This window comes from Silene latifolia, chromosome 1, assembly GCF_048544455.1.
Source record: "Silene latifolia isolate original U9 population chromosome 1, ASM4854445v1, whole genome shotgun sequence".
Taxonomy (NCBI): domain Eukaryota; kingdom Viridiplantae; phylum Streptophyta; class Magnoliopsida; order Caryophyllales; family Caryophyllaceae; genus Silene; species Silene latifolia.
Genome location: NC_133526.1, coordinates 162,411,678 through 162,436,113, shown reverse-complemented (window position 1 = coordinate 162,436,113; position 24,436 = coordinate 162,411,678). Strand labels below are relative to the sequence as shown.

The 24,436-nt window shown below is 36.3% G+C and overlaps 3 protein-coding genes across 4 annotated transcripts; 1 reads left to right on the top strand and 2 right to left on the bottom strand.

The window, feature by feature from the left end:
- Window positions 1-1,524: 1,524 nt before the first annotated feature.
- On the top strand, window positions 1,525-4,350 carry LOC141611076 (ACT domain-containing protein ACR2). Of its 2 annotated transcripts, none has more exons than XM_074429487.1 (8): window positions 1,525-1,798; window positions 1,951-2,027; window positions 2,125-2,176; window positions 2,315-2,429; window positions 2,610-2,677; window positions 2,818-3,504; window positions 3,590-3,694; window positions 3,821-4,350. In XM_074429487.1, the coding sequence occupies exons 2-8, from the start codon at window positions 1,957-1,959 to the stop codon at window positions 4,148-4,150; spliced, it is 1,428 nt and encodes a 475-aa protein (XP_074285588.1). In that variant the 5' UTR covers window positions 1,525-1,798; window positions 1,951-1,956; the 3' UTR covers window positions 4,151-4,350. The 2 variants fall into 2 exon arrangements, with proteins under 2 accessions (XP_074285588.1, XP_074285597.1); XM_074429496.1 differs by having other exon boundaries at window positions 1,656-1,740.
- Window positions 4,351-4,837: 487 nt separating this feature from the next.
- On the bottom strand, window positions 4,838-13,073 carry LOC141611065 (sucrose-phosphate synthase-like). The gene is made up of 13 exons (XM_074429479.1): window positions 12,607-13,073; window positions 10,941-11,030; window positions 10,487-10,728; window positions 10,285-10,348; window positions 9,276-9,968; window positions 8,847-8,963; window positions 8,435-8,566; window positions 8,154-8,330; window positions 7,705-7,758; window positions 7,560-7,622; window positions 6,307-7,221; window positions 5,784-5,911; window positions 4,838-5,349 (listed from the first exon to the last, which is right to left on the bottom strand). Exons 1-13 carry the CDS (start codon window positions 12,865-12,867, stop codon window positions 5,079-5,081), a joined length of 3,207 nt encoding a protein of 1,068 aa, XP_074285580.1. The 5' UTR covers window positions 12,868-13,073; the 3' UTR covers window positions 4,838-5,078.
- Window positions 13,074-20,255: 7,182 nt separating this feature from the next.
- On the bottom strand, window positions 20,256-20,798 carry LOC141586363 (uncharacterized). Its single transcript, XM_074407567.1, has one exon. The coding sequence runs from the start codon at window positions 20,796-20,798 to the stop codon at window positions 20,256-20,258; it is 543 nt and encodes a 180-aa protein (XP_074263668.1).
- Between the last annotated feature and the right edge of the window lie 3,638 nt (window positions 20,799-24,436).

The window sequence follows — 24,436 nt, the reverse complement described above, 5'->3', positions numbered from 1 at the left end:
CAATTAGCATTACAATACAATTTTTATATGAGTATATATCTCATTTGGCCCCTAAAGTTACAAGGCCCAGTGCAAAATTAGGAAGTCAGACTTTTTACGGATCTGATCTGATATCCGAAAATTTTTAAACTGTAAAATTAGGAAGTCAGATTGGTTGTAAGCAATTAGCGAATTAGGTTTTGCAAGTAATAAGTCAGATTGTTTGTAGCTTGACAGTAGAATTGACGAAATTACTTTTCGTCTTGTTGAAAATGACGATGTACTAGATAGTTTTCAACGTGAGAGAACTCACCGCATTTTATCGCCCCCACGCTCTTAGCGTAAATTGTATTATGAATTACTCGAGTAAGGCCCTGTCCTTTTGGACTGAAATTGTCTGAACTAAACTTAATGGAGTCGAATCGAATCGAATCAATTTAATGGAGCCGAAATTTGAATCGAATCGAATCGAAATAATAATAAAAAGATTATACTAATAATAATAATAATACCAATAATAATAAATATTATAATGACAATAATACCAATAATAATAATAAATATTATAATAATATTATTCATTAAGAATAATAATATATTAATATAATCTAATAATAATAATCTAATAAGATATATAAAAAATAATATAGTAATATAACAATAAATATAGTAGTAGTAGTAATAATAATAATAATAATAATAATAATAATAATAATAATAATAATAATAATAGGTCTAATATAATAACTTATTAATATAATAATATTAAATATAATAATAATAAATATGTGATGAATAATAATGAATATATTAATAAAATAATAAATATAATATAATAACTTATTAATATAATAATATTAAATATAATAATATTAATAAATATGTTATGAATAATATTAATAATAATGAACATATTAATAAAATAATAAATATAATATAATAATAATAATAATAGTATTATTAAATATAAATATAATAATATAAACAATACGAATTAATTATTAATAAATATAATAGTAATATAATAAATATAAAAATAATATAATAATAATAGTAATAACAATAGTAAATACATTAATAATAATAATAATAATAATAATAATAATAATAATATTAATGTTGAAATAAACTAAACTGAACTGAACTGATCTGAACTAAACTAAATCGAATCAATTGAATCAATTGAATGGAGTGAATCAATCGAACTTAATGGAGTGAATTTGAATCGAACTTATTAGAACTGAAATTAAGTCCAAAAGAACAGGGCCTAATTATATTTTGATTTTTTTATGCTATAAATTTTATTGAACCCCCGTCACCCCCATTCCATAAATCCTAGATTCGCCACTGTTCCCCATTAGGACAATATGCAGAATTTGGCCCAAACATATTCTTCATCTCTTCACAAATTAACTCTTAATTCAGTTATAGACGTAAATTCAACATATATTCAAGGTTATATTAAACCTACTTCCCCATTAGGCCAATATGCATGTAAAGAATACTCCCTGAGCTTATATAAGATGCGATAATTGAGGCAAACATGAGGGCTTAACAAATTAATGCACTTGTTACCATTCATTTTTAATTTTAGGTTACATTTCATACTATTTTGTTACATTTCCTCTAAAAATAGCTAATCACCCCTCTCTTCCTTACTTTATTACATTTGACAAGAAAAATAAAATAATTAGTTTGTAAATTATATTCAATTTTCTCATTGAAGAGAGGGAGAATTGGAATTTTTAAAGAGAATTACAAGTACGTTTTTAAATCAACTATTTCCTCGGTTCCAAACCTTATTTTATTCAATCCATTCGTAAGTTGAATATCTTTTCAATTATTCTTGTTTATGGTTTTTCTTAATGTGTTTGAGCACACGATAGATGATATATCTCTTGCATAAATGTGACATTTTATCAATTTAGAAGGAAATTTTTTGATAAAAAAAAATATTGGTTGTGGATGCAGGAGAGGATGAAGAAAGTATGTTGGCCTTATTTTGATCCTGAATTTGACACTTTACCGGAAAGGATTAATGGTCCAAGGCAAGTAGATAAATCTTTGTAAATAATCTCCATTAATCGTTTCATTCAATATGCAAATGCAACTCTTTCATATGATTCTTGTAATTTTCATAAACAGCTGCAGAGTATGTATTGATAATGAAAGCTCTGAAGATAGCACTGTGATTAAGGTAAATAATTCATTTTTGTGACGGATAAACTGTTAAGTGGGTAAATATTTGCTCCGTATTCAGTATTAGTCAGTCATTCGATGTAAAAATTTCCGCGTTCAAAATGATAAAATACGTATGATTCTACATTATGTGTAGGTAGATAGCGTGAACAAGCAAGATTTATTGTTGGAAGTGGTGCAAATTATAACAGACCTAAATCTCTCCATTACAAAGGGCTATATCTCCTCTGATGCAGGCTGGTTCATGGATGGTATCCTTCCCTTCATTACTTCCACTCTAAATATTTAACATTATTATTATTATTATTATTATTATTATTATTATTATTATTATTATTATTATTATTATTATTAGAAAAGACAGTTTAAAATCTATCAACAAACATATATGACGAATGTTTCGACTTTATCAATTGGTATTATATGTGCAGTTTTTCATGTGAAAGATGAGCAGGGTAACAAGTTGATGGATAAAACAGTCCTGCACAACATTCAGCAGGTAGGCAAAATGTACAACTATCAAATGCGAACTTGAGTGGATGGGGGCTGGATGGGTAATTCATTTCAAAATTGCATTGTCAAGATCTGCTTGTGACAGCTCTAATTAGAATGATGTGATTAACCATGGGAAAAATGCAGGCAATAGGAGGGGGAAGAAACAGCTCAATGTCAGGTAAAACGAGTGAAACAAAAACAAAAGCGGGATCATTAACAGAACACGCTGCAATAGAGATGACAGCAACAGACAGGCCAGGCCTGTTTTCTGAAATATCAGCAGCGCTGGCTGACCTACATTGCAATATAGTTGAGGCCCATGCTTGGAGCCACAATGCTAGATTAGCTTGTGTTGCTTACATTTCTGATCACTCCTCTCTAACTCCTATTCTTCATGACCCTCTTCGCCTTGCCTCTATTGAACAACATCTCAATATGGTACTCAGGGCTACCCCTCCCCTGGCTGGTGACACTATGAAGCAACAGGAAGTGAAGACTGCTGACGTGGTTGGCACGGAAACCACGACCATCACAAATGTAGAACGAAGGCTGCACCAATTGATGCTTTCAGGCAGAGACTTTGACATGCCACATTCCGAACCTTCAACATCGCCACGCTCTCCCTTGGAAGGGAGTCAAAGCCTTGATCATGACATCACGAAAGCTGCTATTGTGTCCATTGAGAGTTGTTACCAGAAAGGGTACTCCATCGTGAATGTCGAGTGTAAGGATAGATCTCGGGTCATGTTCGACACACTTTGTACACTCATTGATATGGAGTATGTCATTTTCCATGCTTCTGTGAGCTGTCAAGATGGCTATGCATTTCAGGTTGGATAATATTTGCTCCTAGAGTTTAGATTATATATATACTCTATTATAACATCATAGGTTGTTTGTTTATTAATCAATGCAGGAATACTTTATCAGGCACAGAGATGGGTCTCCCTTGTGTACAGAAAGCGAGAAGGATAGAGTCAGTAAATGCTTAGAGGCAGCGATAGAGCGAAGGGTTTGTGAGGTATGAAATCGCTACATATATGGAAAACCGCCACAGATGTCGTATAGTAGGGGTAACCTAAGTTTCGGGTAGTCAATGTTATTGCTGACAAGTACTACTAGTACCTTATTATGCTACATTTGACAGGGGGTTAAGTTAGAACTGTGTGCAAATAACCGGGTTGGCTTACTTTCGGACATAACTCGAGTCCTACGAGAGAACGGGCTAGCAGTGGTTCGAGCAGACATAGCAACCGAGGGAGAGAAGGCGATAAACGCCTTTTATTTGAGAGATGTATCAGGCAAGAAGGTTGACATGGAGTTTGTGGAATCAGTCAAGAAAGAGATGAGTCCCATTTCCGTACAAGTAAAGAACGAAGAGACGGTGAGAGCGGGCAGCCCTGAAAGATACCATTTCTCCCTGGCAGACATGCTCAAATCTCAGCTCGATCGCTTCTCTAACAGTGTACTGCTTTGAGATGGTTGAGTTTGTTTTTAGATCTTGTAAATAAGTAGATCTGTTGGAAACGTAGGATATTAAAAGGTCTTTTGTACATATAAATAACTAATTTCTTCTAGCAAAAAAATAAATATGTTTCTATGATTGTATTCTGATTGTACATAATTCAGCAAATTATATCTGTGAAAGGAAATAGATCAGCGCATGCCAGTCAAAACTAACATCCTGGTATTAGATATCGGTCGTTGTAAAGATCTCGGAGTATCATACAATCATAAAATGCTCACAAATTTCCACATAAGATCATCACACCGTGAGACCAACTAATAACCTGTATATAATGGGGGAAATAATCAGCTATTAAAGCAAATTTGTGATTGTAAAAAATATCAGCTATTAAGCTGTTAATGCAAAATTGTACATAACTCACATTGAAACATCCCATGTAACTAACACTCCTCTTGTTCACAAATTCTGATATGACACACTAACTCACATCATGAGGTAGTCATTTGTTGGTTTTATATTTCTTTGGCATTCTCGCCTCGATCTCAGAACATCACTTACGACAGCACGCATTCGCCGTGGGCAAAAGCACAATCTAGCTTAAGCCATTATTGTGTACTTGTGTAGATCCCTGAAACTTTGTCCTCTCCGTGTTTAACTGGGAGAGTGGAACATGGACATCTCAAAAGCTTACAGTACTTTTAGTTAAGAAAATGGAATCAAATATATTCCTTATTTTTACTATAACCTATTCATGTTTCAATATGAATATTTTGGCAGTTGCCAACAACAAAATTATGCAGTAAAAGCAATGTACATGCTGTAAAAATAAATAAATTAACAGGCCTCAAAATTCACGTGGAAGTGTGAAGCAGGTTTATATTAAAATAGCGTCTGGGTATCTATGATGATTATGTGCTCCACAGACGTGAAAATTCCATTATTTAGAAATCCCAAGCTTGCTCAAGGCTTCTTTCATGTCATCGAGGTTGTGTCCTTGAGTCTGGAACACATTGGGGGTGTCAACCGGAACAACATGCTCTAACGGGTAGTTTCTGGTCACATGAAGTTTACGAGCATCGGTGCAGATACCCTTCAGCACCACTGTCTTGTGGACCCCGCCCAGCAATCCTTCATAATCTGTGTCTCCTGATTCTCCCACAAAAACTACAAAATGCGACAGTTCTGTGCCCCATCGAATGTATAAGTACCTGGTGCATCATATATTATTTCGAAATTAGGACAGTTCAGTTATTCAACCAATTCAAAAGTTTATAATACAGGATAGATACAAGTGCGGTCATTTAGCATTGATAATGTATCCAAAGGTCACCAACAAGCCTATTAGCTAGTAGCCAACCACACAATAACATTACCCACTGCCTCGGAGGCTTCTGCAAACAGTACAGTAAAGGGGAGGGGGGGGGGGGGGGGGGGTGCGGTTGTACACGACTAAACAAATAATGAAAAATATGCGGTGAGTTGAATCAAAGGACTACTACTTGACAAAATAAAAATAAGGTGCGCCCAGTGTAGTGAACCATTTTACGTTGGTTGCCATCCATTTTCATTTAGTTGCCACTTACTACAGTTTCTATCAGATATGAGTGCATATTTTCTAATGAGGGAGAAAAAAATTGTGGACCTGAGTGCTTGAGATCTGGAAGCCAACACAGGGATGACATTCAACCTGGAGCCGTTTATGCAATGAATGGCGTGACACCGAAGAGCCTGAATTCTCATCAACTTCCTGAGCTCCTTAGCAGGAGGTGCCTGCACGTAAAGAAGCGGCCTGACTTATAAGATCTAAAAACAATCTAACAGGATATTAGCGGTAGAAGGGAAAAAGAAAAATGACATCAGCAAGAAAATCCTATCTAGAGATCCTCAAACAGAACTAATCTAAAACTAGTCCACACATAAGAACAATAGTTCTTAAACAAGATGGTTCATGGCTTAAATCCAAATATGAAATCCTAATGTGTATGGGAACCAATTCAGACAGATGCAAAGAAACTCATTGAGCGGTGATATCCGGGTTCGGAACCTGTTAAATAAAATAATTGAGACAAACAAAGCAATGCCCTAAGAAACACATTTAAGAAAGAGAAAAGAGACAGCATTACAAGCCGGTAATTAGAGATAAATATAAGGTAAATGGACATTACTGATGCAAAATCATTCACTTTGAATGAAAAGCAATGAGCAGTAGAGCCAGCTTCATCCACGCTAACAATCTGTCCAGCTGTTCCACCCTTTTTCTCGTTGACAGAAGCAGCCCACCTCAGCAAAGTCTTCCTCAAGCCATCGCCTCCCCAACGATAGTTAATATGTGAATGGTAATCTTGGTCAAGTACAAATGGGGACTCTGACTCCTCAGAGCCAATAGATGAATAGTAGAGCTCACTTCCACTATTACAAATAAATGCGTCAAAATCTCCGGGCTTCAGGCCTCCAGAAGACAAAAGAGAATTAACCTCTGATAATGCCATAGCTGTTGACAGTATAAATCCTATAGAACCTGTAGTTTTCTGTTCTCCGGCAGAAGAAAATATTGCCTTAATGATTTGAAGAAGATCTGATGTTGTACCAATGTCCAAAGCAATGACAAAAATATGCTTCCTCCTCCTAATTGCTGGAAACTTATGATTACCAGCATCAAAATTTCCTTTGTCCATAGGCTTTGACATTTTCGAAACTGCATTCTCAATTATTTTTCTCCTTGTGCTAGCTGAAGCTTCTTCAGAATCGAACGCATCATCAAATGTGTTACCTCCTTCAGATACCGAGAACTTAAGATTCAAAGATATGTCCTGAATGTCTCTTAAGGAGTCACCGGGCGAGTCTGTCTCTGAGTTATCAGATCCTTCGTCAATTCGTTGCCAGTTTGGTTGCCTAGGTTTGCAGCTCGCTATACGAGATAAATATGCCTTACAATGCTCTGGCCATGAAAAAAGATGGATGTTTTTCAACCCGTTTTGTCTACATTTTGCCCATAGCTGTTTGTCAGCAACAAGCTTTAGAAGTGCATCAGCAATAGATTGCTGATCGTGAGGATCAATGAGGAGTCCATTGTCCAGGACCTGCAATCAACAGTGTGTCAGTATTCAACTTCAATCAGTAATAATCCCTCCATTGCATTTATAATGTCCCCATTTGGCCAATATTTTAACACAATATGCATTTTGGTGGTCAAATGTTGTAAACTGAACGATATTTTTCACAAGATACAAGCTAAAGATGAATTAAAGTGACATATGAAAATAGTTGTTTTGGTACATCAAACATGACAAATTTAACATAGTAAATTAATAGACAAAGTTGATATAGGTTGACCAACAAAGTCAAATGGGATAATAAATATGTGATGGAGGTAGAATGTATATTTTCAGCACGAGTATAAATACAAATATGAACATACCCCAATAATATCAACAGGGCCTCCATTTTTTGTGGCAACAATAGGCAAACCATAAGCTGCGGCCTGTGGAAAAGTATAGTTTCTGTAAGCTGCCTAATTAAAATATTGATTTCAGTGAGAGTTCAGCAAGTAATTAGAGCGGCACCTCGATTAAAGTCAGTCCAAATGGTTCAATGAAAGCTGGGTTGATGAATACACCCTGTAAAGACAAAAATAGTGCTTGAATAACAAACTGAAAGCAGGACAGAAATTTGTATCCTTGTACACTAAGCACAATCTGGATAATGGATCGTCACACAACTGATGATACTTCACGGAAATAACTAAATCTTAAGCTTAAGTTTACCTCATTGATCAGATAAGTAGACAGTAAATTTAAGAACAAGCCGTTATGATTTTATAGAGAGAGGAAGTTGTTCGCTAAAATTTTGCATGCTATATGCTAAACAATTGCATCTGCACATGATTGTACTGCTACAGTATTACGGCAACATCAAGAGCTAATTAACTAGTCCAACTTGGGAGATGGTGAAGGACACAATAAACCAAGTTGTTGCAATATGTCTGACAACTTAAAAAAGTGCTTCCATATACCTTTGTCTTGGCAGCGAGACGATAAATTTCAGGAACTTCAGATTGTTTGTGGTGCTTAGGATATGCCACTTGACCGTAGAGATCATATTTGTCAATTAATTTGAGTATTGATATCAAAACGGATGCATTTGTACCAGACATTTCATCAATATCATCACGATTGCCCATTATCAGTGTCTGGAGAAGGAAGAGACAAAATTATACAAAATATCATGTCTTCATTATAACGACAATGAAATTAAAGAGAAGACATATAAATATATAATTGGTCACTTTCATACCAGGTTAGCAAGTTCCCTGAGAGGACGGCACTCTCCGAATGCCTTGACTAATGTAGTGAGATTCTTTTTTGGATCTGGCCTAGCCAAGGCAAGTATCATGGGTTTTCGCCGATTTGAGAAGAAACGCATTATCTGCCAGAATCACAGAGCAAAGGGTAAATTCAGAAGAGTCATGTTTGCATCCAAATTGGTTAAAACTTGATATTACTAAATACACTACACAGATGATGTCATAAAGAGACAAGACAGGCACGTCATCACTTCCATAAACAACAAAAACAAAGAGGTGGTCCCACTGCAATTAGGCATAAGCTAACAAGAACTACCATATGAAACATTTCTGCAAGAGACAAAAAGACGGAAACATCATCACTTGAATGAATTAAAGCTGAAGCAACAGTAAACCCCTGACCTCTGACCAAATGAAAGGATCTGGATTTGCTTTCTCGTCTTTATGTCCATCGAGATCTGCATCCATATCAGCATCATGTGGGGCAATATGGTGAAATTCCATACCAGGAGGAATTCTCTGCATATTTTCACAAAAGCTTCTCTTATAACAACAACAAGCAATAACACGCTCACTAATAAAAACCGTGATAAAAATAGTAACATTATCTCAGTGCCTCGACATCCTGCAAATGGTGGCGTGAGAGGAGGTCAAATGCACACAGCCTTACCTCTGTGTTGACATGTGTTGCCACCACAGAAAGGTTGTTTCTAGATGACCCATAATAAAAATTGCCTGAACAAAACCTTGAAACAATTGTATTGGCCTGCATGGAATAAGAAATCAATGCAGATATACCAAATAAAAAAAAAAAAAGAGTTGAACACTCACAGCCATGCGCGGCATGAATCTTCCATGACAGTTCACACCACGTCTCATTCTAGCTCTAAGTTTGCGTTCTAAAATTAGATCAAATCCATCATATAGTTGCCATTGCTCTTCAATTTCCTGTCTGGTGCTTGTAATCACTATTTCGGAAGCATCAAGGCAAAGTTCCTCGGCCTCTATACGCCGCATGATTTTATAGGTTGTGTTAATTTCATCTCTTGAAAGTCTCCCTTGTTTCAAAAGCTGCTCAAGCTTATCTCGACCAAGCGAATGACCAGTGAAAACCATAGGCACATTTAAAGCACCAGATAAAAGAGCTGCAGAATCCCCAGCATCTGCATAATGTCCATGGATTGAAGTGGGCCAGAGAGGCTGACCCGCACCAATTTGGTCTCCAAGAACCTTAGACATTTGTCTTATGTGGCTAAGTGCACCATCAACAAATTCTGGTATGTATGGCCAAAGTAATTCCTTAGCCACATACTTGTCCTTTGGCCCAAATGGTATGCGGATAATATAAGCACCACTGCTCTCACCGAGCTCCTCCGGGGGCTCCTCAACACTTGTCAGCATCTCACAAGGTTCAGCATAACTCCAATCTACCCCAGGTCCTGAAACTTGTCTTGTCAGTAGGTCAACTCGGTAAACTCCAGGCATTGACCCAAGCGCCCTGGCAAGTTCTACTACGTATTTGACCTGGATATAATGAAACACATGTCAAACGAACATTGTTCCATGACATCAAATAATACACTTCCTATTTTTGGGAACTGCTCCAGTTTCATTTTTGGGCTCCTTCAATGGCCTCTCCCAGATTCAAAATTTGTGAAGTTTTTGTGAAATTTCTATCTAAGCCTCATATTTTGAAATCAAGCAACAGCTTTTCAATTAACAGTTGCTTAACTCACATGCTCTCCTGACATCAATTAACGTGGCAATTTGAGAGAATACGAGGGAGGGGTATGAAAATTAAATCAAATCGAAGATGCACACATGAGAGTTGAAAAGCTACCTGACCACCAGTATCAGAATCTCTACCAAGCTCCATATTCTCTCCACGTATCAAGCCATGAAGACTGCATTAAAAACTGGATGTTAAAATAAGTATAGAAGCATCCGAAACACCTCAGTCAAATAAAATGCTTGCTGGAACAAATGCAACGGAAAATTAGGGGGATCAATAAGCATGTCAAAAAGAATTTCTAACGCCTTGCCTTATCAAAACAATGTAGAGTTTCTTTTCCTTGAAGTTATTAGCCCAATTCTCCATCATATCCACTGAACTTATTCTGCGCATTTTTCCTTTATTGCTATCTTTTTGGAACGACATATCACCAACTGTATCTCCCTTTTCTCCTTCTGACAAGTCTTCTGACATATCTGCTGTTGCCTCCCTGCGACCCTTTTCTCGTTCCATATGGCGTTTGGCCAAACGTTGTACCTCCTCACTTTCAATCTGTTTATAAATCAGATTTGAGAAGAGAGAATTGGAAGAATAAATAAACAAAACTGAAAAAACAAGAATATTAAGTGACTTTGCTCGGATGATATGAGATTGCATAAAAAACAACTTATCTTTACAAGAGTAAATTACTCAATAACCATCTAAGAAACCTCATTTCATACAAGTAATGCAAGTTCTTATGAGCTACTACAAGTTAATAGTACCTGTTTCTTCTTGCGAGCCAAATTCCATATCCTCCAGCATAGATTTTCCAACCTCGTATTCCTCTCTTGAGGACTTCGAGTTGAAGCTGCCTGAACCTCAAAAGATAACACACAATCAGTGAAAAGTACATCTGAAGTCCAACTAATAATGATCAGTATTCAAATTCATAAAAGTTGGAACTTTATTGCGATCAAATCGTGCAAAATTGCAGCGAGATTCAAGATTGATGCTAGAAGGATAGAAATGTGGTCATATTTCAGAAAGCTTCGCATAAGTGGGCTGTTTTCCTTTCAGTCCTTTATATCACAAAGCCTAAAGAAATCAACAAAATGGAGAATCTCTTTATTGGCAAAACTACATATTATTGGCACAACAAACATTTAAAGATGTCACAAAATATAGTGTGAGACATGGTTACCAGATTCGCTATGAATACGCCCTTACCGATTCGCGATTCGCTCTTATAGAATGTGTGTTATATGTATTTTCAGCAAGTTTAACGATTCGTGATTCGTATAAGGTACCAAGCGAATCCGGTAACCATGGACTGTGAGAAGAGTATAAGACCTATTCAACCAAATGCTAAGCGGATGGTTAAGGTCAATCATAGGTTTTATAACTTAATAAGAAACTTTGAATATTTACATTATCGTCCGTAAATTCTACATTCTAATCTCATTAATTAGTATATTACGAGATATTCTTCATTTTCGCAAGACACTCACTCTTCTTCATCTTCCATTATCTTGATATTAATTTTTTCCAACAGTGACATGACAATGTCACCTTTCAATGAATTTTAACCATGAAAACCATAATTGCCAATAGAGATCCAACACCTTTCATTATCTCATAAAGCCTTCCTACAACCACTTCTACTCTCTTAATCATCACCTTCCTACCATCACTTCTACTCTCTTAATCTTTACCTTCTTCAATCATATTTACAACACAAAATGATATACCCTGATCAATTTCTGCACACAATTTACTAATAAGATCCAAAAAAAAAACATCATAATTTAATTTCCACTTGTGTTTCAAACAAGTACATGAAAATTTATAATCCACAAAACAAATTAAGACACGATTATTATCGAAATTTCCAGGAATCCTCCTATGGTCAGGAGTCACTCCCCATCATTAATCCTCTTACCGTTATTTTCCTCCAACCAAACCGTCACTTTCCGGCAACTACTAGTCCAATTAATTAATTAGCACACCATATTAGCCAATAATAGTGTTCCTAATTCAATGCAGAATTTAACCTTGTACGATCTACCTCTCCTAAGTAAAATCCTAGACTTTGAAATGAATTAAAATTCAAATTGGAGCTTCAATTTTAATTTTCATCTAAATGCTAGAATCTTACACCTTTAATATTCGCAAAAAACCTTCCTACGCTCAATCTTAATTAAACCTCGTTAATCTTGACAATTTTACTCAATTGTCGAATAACCGATCAAATTTCCTAAAACAGTAAAATAAAAAATAAACACAAACAACAATTGTAGGCCAAATAAATAAATAAATAAATAAATAAAAATAACACATAATTGTCTGAAATCTCCAAATTTTCCCGATTCTGATACAGAAACATCAAAATTCATGAAACAAACAAAACAAAACAATTCCGAAGTGAATGAATGAATGAAATTGACATACGCGAACCCAAGAGCGATGAAGATCGGTCTCATCGAAACCAGTAATAACTTCCTCAACAAAATAACGGGATGGACTGAAATGCCCTCGCTCTCTTAGCAACAGCGAAGCGGAACCACCACCACCACCACCGGCACCGGAGGGGTTATTTTTATTGGTCGTCGTCGTCGAGGGCGGCTTCTTGTCCTTTGAAGATTCGATCCCCTGACCTCCCACATCTAATATGGCTTCCAAGTAACTGTTTACCCAATCATTTCCCGCCATTGCACTATTATTAAATTAATTAATTAATTAATTAATTAATTAATCATTAGAAGTATGTAACTGAAATTGTTTGTTGGTGATCAAGAGTGAGTGATGACGATGAATGGAGGATTCAATCTCTCTCTCTATATATATGTGCGCGATTATGGAGGAAGATGTGGGGCCCGCTATTGGGATTGATGATTTCATCGACGGTTTATGTGTCTGCTTTTTACACGTGTCAGATCCTATATTTATGTTTATAATTTATAAATAAATAATATAAATTTCAAATATTTGTTTTTTAAAGAGTTTTGATCCTCTTGAAATTGTTGAGCATTATCGGGAGGGGGTGGTCATTATAAAATCAATTTCATTTACAACTTTTTGTCTTCTTTTCGCATTTCTTTTCGCGCTTTTTCTATTCAGTAGATCTTTCTAAGACGGATATAATATTTTTACTCGTGTAAATAGGACAAATCTTTTGCTCTCTCAATGAACATCAAATTATTTTAAATATATTTTTAGAATAATTTTAATGCTTTTTTTTGGTGCATAGAATAATTTTAATGTAAAATGGTATTGCAAGGGAATTATTCCTTTAACTAATTAGCTTATAAAGGTTGTTTTGTTAAACTTGGTGTATAATGATGTCGGCCATATAATATAATACAATACATTCTGGAATATAGAATACAATTCGAATGCTTTGGAAGTTTTGTATTCTTACTCCTTTAATAATGACCGTTGCTCCATATTATTCCAACTGTTGTTTTAGAGTCTGAGATATGCTTTCAATGATCAGTATTTCCATGCATTGAATATTCTCACAGGATATTCCTAGGCCCATACACCATAACACCGATGGAGCTTGGACAGTTGACGCCGAGTGTTATTAGATTCAACCTACTAAAGATCGTCGAATATCGTCGACAATTATTAATGAACTTCTTAAACTACTCCTCCCTCACACTCCCCTTATCTTCACACTTTCTCCCAAAAACACCATTTCACACTAAGGGGGTGTTTGGTTGGACATATTGGAATGGAATGGAATGGAATGGTTTTGATCCATTCCATTGTTTGGTTGGGGTGATTTGGAATGGAGTTAGATACCCAATGGATTCTAACTCCACCCCAACCCCTTGGAATCCCATACCCACCCTCCTCCCTTGGATTCAAACTCCATTCTCTCCTTCTATAATTTATGATGAACCAAACAAGATTAGACAAGTATGGATTTAGAACCTCATACCACCATACTATCAAACTCCATTCCATTCCATTCCGACTTGTTGAACCAAACGACCCCTAAAAATTTTTTTAAAAAAAAAAGACATGTCTCACATAACAACGAAAACACCGTCTTCAACCACATCATTTCCGTCATCAAATTCAAACATTCAACAAGGTATGTATTCTTTAATAATTTTTTTTTAATATTTTCTTAGTTTGTATGTTTGTGACGGAATTAGGATATATGCCTTTATTGGAGACGGAATTAGGATATATGCCTTGATTTGAGACGGAATTAGTCGTATTTGCAACATTTTTAATCGATTTTTTTTCAGGAAAAAAAAAAGAAAAAAAATAACACGAATTGGGCTTTGGACGAAGAACATTTTCGTCCAAAACCTGGCCCAGACGAAAATGTTCTCCGTCCAGTATGGGTGTTGGACGAAAAACATTTTCGTCTGGGCCAGGTTTTGGACGAAAATGTTCTTCGTCCAAAGCCCAATTCGTGTTTTTTTTCTTTTTCCGTCTTGTTTTGTTTTCGTTAAAAATTAATTAATTAATAATAATAAACCCCGTCCGTGCCTAATTCGTTGTATTTTTATTTTATTTTTTTCTATTTTTTTTAAAACTTATTTTTCCGTCTCGTTTTGTTTTCGTAAAAAAATAATTAATTATTAATAATAAACCCCGTATATTTATGACGGTAGTGGTCTTTCCCACCTTACAGATTCCATGGCCGAGCATTTTAACATGCCCCTTATTTCTGCTTTCGTTGAGAGATGGCAACCCGACACCAACAGTTTTCACATGCCTTTTGGGGAGATGTCCATACTCCTTCACGATGTTGCGCATATCTTAGGTGTTCGGGTAGATGGTGACTGTTGTAAGGTGGAGAATGCGGACGGGACGTTGGCGGATCCCATTATGTATGTTTGTGGCTTCTTTGGGAAGTCACAAAATGAGTTGAGGTTGCCGTTGAACCCTAATAAGAAGGCCCATATTTACAAGAGTGGGGGTGTATTAGTAGATGGAGTTTGTGACATGGCGATGGCTAGTTGTGATGTTGTTCATGCTGAGGGGTTCTTGGTTGTGGTCTTGGGGTCGACACTCTTCGTCGACAAATCAGGTGATAGGTTACGTCCTCAGTTGTTTCCCTTAGTGACTGATACTGCTTGTGTACACCACTACGCTTGGGGAGCCGGTGCACTAGCCTACATGTACCGACAAGTGGGTGTGGCTTCACGTGCTGGTGTGAAGACTATTGGTGGTTGCTTGACTTTGTTGCAATCGTGGATCTATGAGTATTTTCCTATGTTCAGACCCGGTCCACCTTTGACCCTACTCAGCCTCGGGCGTGCTCTTGGAGATCCGTTGGTCCCTTCGCTCAAAATGCGGAGAGATTGTTGGAGTATCGGAGGGTGTTAGATGGGCTTACTTATGCTTCCATTAGGTGGGATCCGTATGGGCCGCGTTAGGAGGAGTATTATACTCGTACTCTTTTTTACGGTTGTGTTCGTTTCATGGACATAGCCGAGCCGTACCAACCCGATCGGTGTTTACGTCAGTTTGGGCATGTGCACGTAATACCCAATCCCATTATGAGAATGACAGCGCATCGTCCCTCTTCGGGAATAGGGTACGAGGTTAGTGTCGAGGCAGTGGCCGATCATTTATGGGACTGTTGGGAGGATCACCTGGTTCACCTTTCTCGTAGATCGAGACCAGTTACTTTCCCGGGGGAGACGGCTCCAGATTACGAGGATTGGTATAATGGGAATTCTCACCTATTGATCATTAATCCCGACCACCATGATGCCCCCGGTGCACGTGACGATGGTGATGTCACTGCTAAGGTAATAATTTTACGTACCGTTGTTGTAATAATTGTTTAAATTTGTTACTTTCTGTCGATAATGTTTTAAATGTCTTAGTTATTTTTGTGAATTTGCAGACTGCACATGCTTTAATTGATCAGTTTGCCAAAGCCCAACGGATTGGTGATGACAAGAAACAACTTTCCTTCTTCCGCAAGATGATGAAGAATATCCAACCACTAATTGACAGGGCTAGGCGCAGACAAAGTACTAGAGGACCCCGTCAAACACCCGGTGATCGTATTCAGTGTAGATCTCTTGGTGTGTATACTGATAGCGAGGGTGAGGGTGATGAGTAGTCGGGAGACTAATTTGTATTTTTATACATTTATTTTGTACGTTTTTAAACACTTTCGCTATGTTGGACGACTATGTTAGTTGACTATTCAAACCGTTTTAAATTCAAAAAACATGACCGTTAGATTACGAAAGGCTAAGCAATTTCTGGAAAACCATGCAAACGCATAACAATGATATTACTAATTCTGAAATTTCTAGAAAACCATACAAACGCATAACAAGCAACTGATACAAATTTGGAAATTTTTGCAAATACGCACTACTTCATAACAATGACTAACATAAGGAAAACAAACAAATACAAGATACACTTGAAATAAAACTTCATCATCCTTGCAAAACCCGAAATCTCTTCTATTAAACCTATTACTTACTCTTTCATGACATTTCCACTTGATGCATCATCAGCTTCACCTTCACATGCTATCTTCAACCTTCTTTTATTGTCAAATGATCTTTAGTCAACCACGTCACAAAATTATTGCAATCTAAACACTTAAAATACGCTTTCATTGGATTATTAATTGACCCGGAAATCTTGATGATAGCGTTTTTGCCACAATGATTGCAAGATTGATTTTTAAATTAAAACCTTCAATTGGGTGGTTTCTCCACAATGAGGATGATGTCGACATAAGTAAAGAGATTTGGGGGAAAAAAATTTGGGGCAATTTAGGAAGTGAAGAATAGAAGAAGATGAAGATGTAAGTGAAGAATAGAAGAAGATTTGGGGGTTTATATAGATGAGATCTAGGAAAAAATGGATGAAATTTAACCGTTATAATTCAAAAATAACCGTTATAATTCAAAAATAACCGTTATGAACCGACTTCTTATAAATAGCTCTTGCTATGTCCATTTCAATCATAACATCCCATCCTATTCAATCACTACAATACTAAAATGGTTCTCACAAATACTCAAAAAATCAGAGCTTATCAACTAAGGATCAATCAAATCGTTGCGGATTTATCAGTGCTAGTTTCTCGCCTTGAATTAGTGGTTCCTAGTGCCACTGTATGGCACTTCCTTGAAAATCCTCCACTTGGCAGCCTTTGTATCATCTTATCCGGAAACCCGGATCACATACTAACTCTAGTAGTTACTGATGAGGTTGTTTCTGATGAAACATTAGCCGAGAAGATGTGGGAGTTTCGCAGGTTAAGAAGTGATCTTTTTGTCTATTTTGAGCGCATCCTGACCGTGCTCGATTACGCAAGACTATCATAATTATGTACCGGTAGAGTGTTCAACCTAGGAAATGTCAAACTCGACATCACTGATTTGTTGGAACAATATGTTGCTAGCCAACCTGAAGAAATTGAGGCTCGAGACTATTGTCAAGATCTAGAATTGTCATCTTCATCATCGGAAGATAATTAAGTTCGATAGTTATTTAATTATGTATTAATTACTATGTTATGTTTTATTAATATCGTTGTAATGAGGTTTGACTTTTAGGGGTTTGAGGTTTAATTATGTTTAGGGTTTAAGGTTTGAAGTTTGGGGTTTAGGGTTAGGGTTTGAGGTTCCGGGTTTAAGGTCTAAGGTTTAGGGTTTAATTATATTTTAATTATGTTTTAAGTGATTTATGTAATGTCGTTGTATTTCACATTAAGTTATGTTTTAATAAAAGGTCGTTGTATTTCAAATTCAGTTATGTTTTAATTAAATATCGTTGTATTTTTAATTTAAGTCATGTTTTAATTAAATGTCGTTGTATTTCAAATTAAGTTATGTTTTAATTAAATATCGTTGTATTTTAATTTAAGTTATGTTTTAATTAAATGTCGTTGTATTTCAAATAAAGTTATGTTTTAATTAAATATCGTTGTATTTTAATTTAAGTTATGTTTTAATTAAATATCGTTGTATTTTAATTTAAGCTACTAAAATATAAGGTACAATAATCGGACAAATAAAATATAAAGTACAATAATCCGATAAAAGTTCGAATAAAAAGCTAACGGCGAGTTTTGAAACTGCGCCACAAAGAAAGTTGATGTCGATACATGCCTCTATAATGAGCTACGCTATGATCGTGTTCCCAACAAGGGGCTATTGGTGGCATAGGTGACAAGGGACGTACCCGGAGCCTCATATAGTGGTTTCCCGCATGTAGTATCCATAAGACACCATATGGGTTACGTACTCCAGTGGGGGCTCGTAAAGGCAAGTAAGTATGACTACTACCCCAATGTCGGTGCCTTCTTGATCGACCCATGAAGAAACGCAACATATCACCCAATTGTACATCGTAGCATAACCATATAGATCGAAACTGTCCATCCAATGAGTCGAGCCGCACGGTACCTGATCCATAAATGTAATTCTAGCTACCTCCGCATCAAATCTCACCGGGCCATAGATATGATCATGGTAAATGGAACTACGGATTTCCCTGAGTAAATCTGTTCTAGCCATCGTGAAATGAGATTGGTCACCCCGAACAGCATGTGAGATAACTCGGTAACCACAATGACCGTCTCCGTATGCATTATACCACGCTTCTAGATACTGTGTAAACCAGGAAGGCAAAAACTCAAGATAAGGAAAGTACCTCTAATGACCAATAGTATAGTTTACCTCTAGAGGTGCGCAGTGCGATGTGCTGAAACTCCCCGTACTCGTGGTAGCGGTAGTAGACGGTGTGTCGGGACCCGTTTGAGTGGAATGGGGGGTAGGAGACGGAGTAAAATGATCCGTCGGAGTGGAACGGGGAGTATTAGACGGAGTAACAGGAACCGTTGGAATGGAACGGGGGGTACTAGACGGAGTAAAAGGAACCGTCGGAGTGGACCCGGGGGTGGTAGGTTGTTGTGAAGACGAGTTTCTTTGGAGCGTAGCTGATCTGCCTCTACCTCTACCTCTGCCTAAGCTAACCCGAACTCGTGCATGCTCAACGGCGGACGGTTCTCTACGAGTTCCCCTCCTCGGACGTCCTCTAGGGTTCTCGTTCACCCGAGGCTCGTATAAATCCTCCTCATCCGGATGTATCTGAGAGTAAAGGGCATCAAACATGGATGATCTCATACTCGGATCTGCATTCCGAATTTCATCAAATAACTCCTCGAGTCGATCATCGTCATAAGCCGGCATTGCCTCCGAACCATCGTACTCCAACTTCCTCCAAAATACATGTAAGACATCAAGAGGGACTCGAGATCCATTTCTAGAAATGAGATGAAGTGAACAAGCACATAACAAACCAAGTGTAGTAGTATTTACATAACCGCAATCGATCATCAAGGCATCTTCCGTCATCTTGGCACCTCTTTCGAATTCTCCACGCAATTCAATGATGGCATTCTTTGAGATTTTATAAGAAAGTCTGGAGAATAATCGATTAATCCCAGTCAACCGTCTCGATCTAGATAACTCCAACAAGTGTCGGATCTCAACATGTTGTGTTTCCAACAAAGAATGAAAACGGATCCAGATGCTATCAATGGCCAGTTTCGCGCTATTCAACCATTTCTTCAAATTCGCATGAGCCGACTCAACCCGGGATGTAGAAGTGTTCTCAAAATGAGTTATCTTGTTCGTTCTGTACTTGTCCCATTTCTCCACATGCGGGAACCATTGACCCTCAATATAAGTCGCCACTCCCGGCCATTGCCTTGCCAAATTGGCCCACGCCACATCAAACTCATCTCGGGTCTCCGCCTCGACAACCGCTTTAAATAAGTTACAAGTTATGAAGTTAGCCTAACTATCCTGACCCGTGATATGAAGTGCTCTCGTCTCCACGTTAGCATATATATGCCAAAGACATAGCAAGTGAGACGAATCCGGAAAAACAGTGGGAATCCCGTTCAACAACCCTTGCTCGCAATCAGTAACAATAACATTAGGTTGAACGACATCATTGAGAAGGGCCCTCCGTTGCTGTAAGACCCAACGATATCCATCCTCAGACTCATTCGTCACAAGAGCATACGCGATCACAAAGGTCTTCCCAACGGGTGTGACTCCAACCATCTCAACAAACGAAAGACCCTATAAGTTTGTCTTGTACGTGGAATCGATTAGGACCACATAATAGTATGATCGAAACATCTTAACAGCTTCTGGATGAGCCATGAACACGTGGGTTAGCTCCTTGGTCTCCCGATCAGTGACCCAGTAATGAACGTACTTATGCTGAACCGCAAGTGCTAACATCTGTTGTGCCGAGTTTCTCCCATCTGTTTCCTCGGCCCTTACTTTCTGAGAACAATTGTAGATTTGTCGCCGATTAGGTCTTGACTTTTCAGGATTCCGCTGATGCAAACCCGCACTAATAATAGCCAGTCTTACGTGAGCTCTAACTTGGGCGTCGATATAAGCCAACTCTTCTTCATCAAACTTTGCAAAGTATCTATCGCCGTCACAATACAACGTTAAAGCATGATTATGAAACCCGAATAGCATGACAAGCTTCCACTTATTTTCTTGTATTTCAACAACTTTCATTTGAAATTTGCAATTGCACCACGCGGTAATCGTGTTAGCCCTCATTAAAGCATCAGCATCATTATTTACGGGACATCTTCCACCCATCCGACAAACAAAATAATCCTGTTTCAAACTTGTGTGACGACCAACTTTCTTGTTGCTTGCTCATTTTATACCAAACCCGAGTTTACGTCCGGTCTCAAATGCCCAAGTAAACCCTTCCATACTTGATGAAAAAATTTTGGAGGTCATAAAATGATTAGAGTAATCACCGTCGCCACCGATATTATCGTTATACACCTGCGCACGCATTTCGATAAATTAGTTAATAATAATTAATTATTTTATACGAAAACAAAACGAGTCGGAAAGAATTAAAAAAATAAAATAAAAATATAATACAATGATTTGGGCCATTTACGGGATTTATTAGTAATAATTAATTAATTTTTACGAACACTAAAAATGACGGAAAAAATAAGTAAATAAAAAAAATACGAAATGTGCTGGACGAAGAACTTTTTCGTCCAAACCCAGACCCAGACGAAAAATTCCTTCGTCCAGTATGGGCCTTGGACGAAGAAATTTTTCGTCCAACTCCAGGCCCACACGAAAAATTTCTTCGTCCAAGACCCATACTGGACGAAGGAATTTTTCATCTGGGTCTGGGTTTGGACGAAAAAGTTCTTCGTCTAGCCCATTTTGTATTTTTTTTTCCGAATCCAATTTTGACTAATTCCGTTAACAAATCTATCTTAATTCCGTCTCAAATCAAGGCATCTATCCTAATTCGGGAATCGATCGCTAATAAAACATAAATTTGAAACAAAATTAAATCATACACTCACCTCGTTACTAGCTTCATTGTTGAAATTGTTGTTAAAATCGTTCTCGTTGATGTTGTTAATTACAAAACCCGCTCTTTTTTTTTTTTGAGAAACCGTCTTTTTTTTGGAGAGATTTTAGTGAGATGGAAATTGAGTTGTGTTAATTGCAAAACCCGCTATTTTTTTTAGAGAGATTTTAGTGAGACGGAAATTGAGTTGTGTTATGGAGGGCAAACATGGAAATTTACATTAAATATCGACGATAATTAGTAAAAGTGTCGACGATCTTTAGCACGACCCTATTAGATAGGGTTCAGTCCATGTGTTAATGATATTTTTGGCCCTTTTGGTCCCATCTACAGTCAACCAAATGTACCGTAAATTAAATTTTTGATCGAAATGATATTAGAATAAAAATAAAAATATATACAATATAGTTAAAAGGCTAGTTAAAACATTTAATTTTAATTCACATGTAATTTTTCTATTGGTTAATAATAATTCACTTATATTAATTACTGGATTATCTAACTACCATGTGTTACATGCTTATAAATACAAATAAAATAAAAAAATATTATTTGCAAACACAAAAACAAATTAATACAAACTCTTTATTTTCCTCTCATAAATTTGGTAGCAATTTACCTATTCATTTAACTTTTATTTATTTTATATAATAAATGGTCTTTTTGTTTTCCCTCACAATTATTATACTTTGTATTTATTTTACCATAATTTTTTATCTCCCCCTTAGTTCACAAAATATTCATTTTCTCTCAAATAAATTCTTGAAATTAATTAGATAATTAATTAAAAAAATTTTCTTATATAAATATTATAACAATCTTATTTTTCATTTTTATACAAAAATGGTTGGTAAACTATGGATATATAACTAAATTATTTATTTAACATTTAAATTCTTATTATGCTTTGAATAGGATGGATTATTATTTTTGTGAAATAATCCTTGAATTAATCTATCTATACAATATAGTTAAAAGGTTAACTAAAGTAATAAATTATAATCCACATGACATTTTAACAATCATTTAATTGAATTATTTATTATGCAATCATATAAAAAGAATTATTTAAGCATTCTCATATTCATAGGTGGCACAAGTAGTAAATTGTCAAGCTTGCAATTAACACTAGGCATATGAAAAGACACATAGGAATAAAACACATGAATGATCACTAAAACAAATGCGAGAGTTAAAGAGAGAAGAAGATTAATCATCTTTTTCTTTCTATTCTTTAATACACCTCTAACTTACATAGCAAATGAACATTTAAATAGACAAAAGTAAAAGAAATCAAGAGGAAGAGGAAGTGGAATCGATTTCAAGCGCTTTTTACTATTAGTCGACTGAAGGTTTAACATTATTAATTGTGTCATACTATTGTATTAACTCAGTAGAAGGTAGAGATTATAAGTTGAGGAAAGGTGTAGGCAACTAGCCACAAAATGTAATGGTATAGATGCAACCAGTTTCTTATTGTATTTTTTTCCCATAAAATGACTTGTATTGTAAATTTTGTATTTTGATATTGCTTGGTTACGAGTTTAAACGTTGTATGTTATTCTTTTGATTATAGTTGCGAAATACATAATTTCACCTTAATATTTAAAACGGCCTATGCTTTTCGGTGATACGTTGGTATTTTTATCATAAAGGTTGAACTATCTTTTACATAAGCACATTTGGACCCATCATAATTTGTGACGAAAAAGAGCTCGTCCCAAATAAGAATTTGCATTTTAAGTTAGTTAAGTCTAATATGCATAAACATTATATTTATATTCTAACTTAGTTGATTTTTTTGGTTGAAATGTAACTTATTTAGTTTGTGCTTAAAATTCAAGCTCTTAACGTATTGTTTTCTAAGCAATTCTACTCTTACTATCCCCAGTTTTTGTGTTTTAGTCTCTTTGAACCGATTTTGCAAACAATTAAAAAGCTTAAATTCAACATTAACTTCAATAAAGACCTCAACCTTAGCCTTAACTTCAATGAAGACCTTGAGATTACATTAACCTCGATTGGATGACATTAACTTTGTAACACCCCCTTCTTACCTGGTCAAGGTAATTGGAAGATGTTACCTTCTCGGTTTCGCGAAGCGGTAAATCGGAGATACAATAAAGAAACATTTATTATAAATGACAAGTTTAGTGATTACAAACCATTAACTAATGAATAAATACATCTCATGACCACTATACTCATCTAACCAACTATACTCGTCTCGTGACTCCTGCGTGCTATTCAAACAACTTATACTTATCCTGCTCACCATATGATTGAAAATATCATATGGATCGACACAGGCCACCCCAGAAATAGGTGACAATTACACATACACAACAAACGTCAGTTTCAATAAATAAATAAAGTGTGACATGACTCGAGTGTGTGAATATGCAACATGACTATGATATGAATGAGACACTATCAAACAACCACCACCATAGTACCGGGACACGCCAAGATATACCAACAACCACACTCGAACCGGGACACGCCCAGACATACCAGCCATCACAAACAGGTATCGGGACACGCCCAGATTTACCGGGTCCAGAAGCCAACCGAATCCCCTGCCAGACGTCGTGCCTAAACCACACGAGTCCCTCTGTGACTCAAACCATTAATGTGCACATCCCTCTTGGAGTGAGAAGTTTCAAGAGGCGAGTTAAGCGTAATACGGTCTCCCAACCGTCTTACGTCTCCAAAACAACAACAAACCCTCCAATATATATGATAATAACCAATACATGAACCACACCCAACATATCATAATCATCCTCTTAATGATATGACTACCACTAAACATGTTATAATACAAATGACCTAATTATGTAAGACTGAATACAACATCAACATAAACAACATCACATTATTGAAA

Excerpts from the sequence above, each read along its gene's own strand:
- LOC141611076 (XM_074429487.1), top strand. The coding sequence starts at position 1,957 with ATGAAGAAAGTATGTTGGCCTTATTTTGATCCTGAATTTGACACTTTA. Across the intron at positions 2,028-2,124 it reads GAAAGGATTAATGGTCCAAG|CTGCAGAGTATGTATTGATA; the intron begins GCAAGTAGATAA and ends TTTCATAAACAG. Across the intron at positions 3,695-3,820 it reads TAGAGCGAAGGGTTTGTGAG|GGGGTTAAGTTAGAACTGTG; the intron begins GTATGAAATCGC and ends TACATTTGACAG.
- LOC141611065 (XM_074429479.1), bottom strand. The coding sequence starts at position 12,867 with ATGGCGGGAAATGATTGGGTAAACAGTTACTTGGAAGCCATATTAGAT. Across the intron at positions 11,031-12,606 it reads TTCATCGCTCTTGGGTTCGC|GCAGCTTCAACTCGAAGTCC; the intron begins GTATGTCAATTT and ends TTTGAGGTTCAG. Across the intron at positions 8,567-8,846 it reads ATCCTTTCATTTGGTCAGAG|ATAATGCGTTTCTTCTCAAA; the intron begins GTCAGGGGTTTA and ends TGATTCTGGCAG.
- LOC141586363 (XM_074407567.1), bottom strand. The coding sequence starts at position 20,798 with ATGGGTGGAAGATGTCCCGTAAATAATGATGCTGATGCTTTAATGAGG.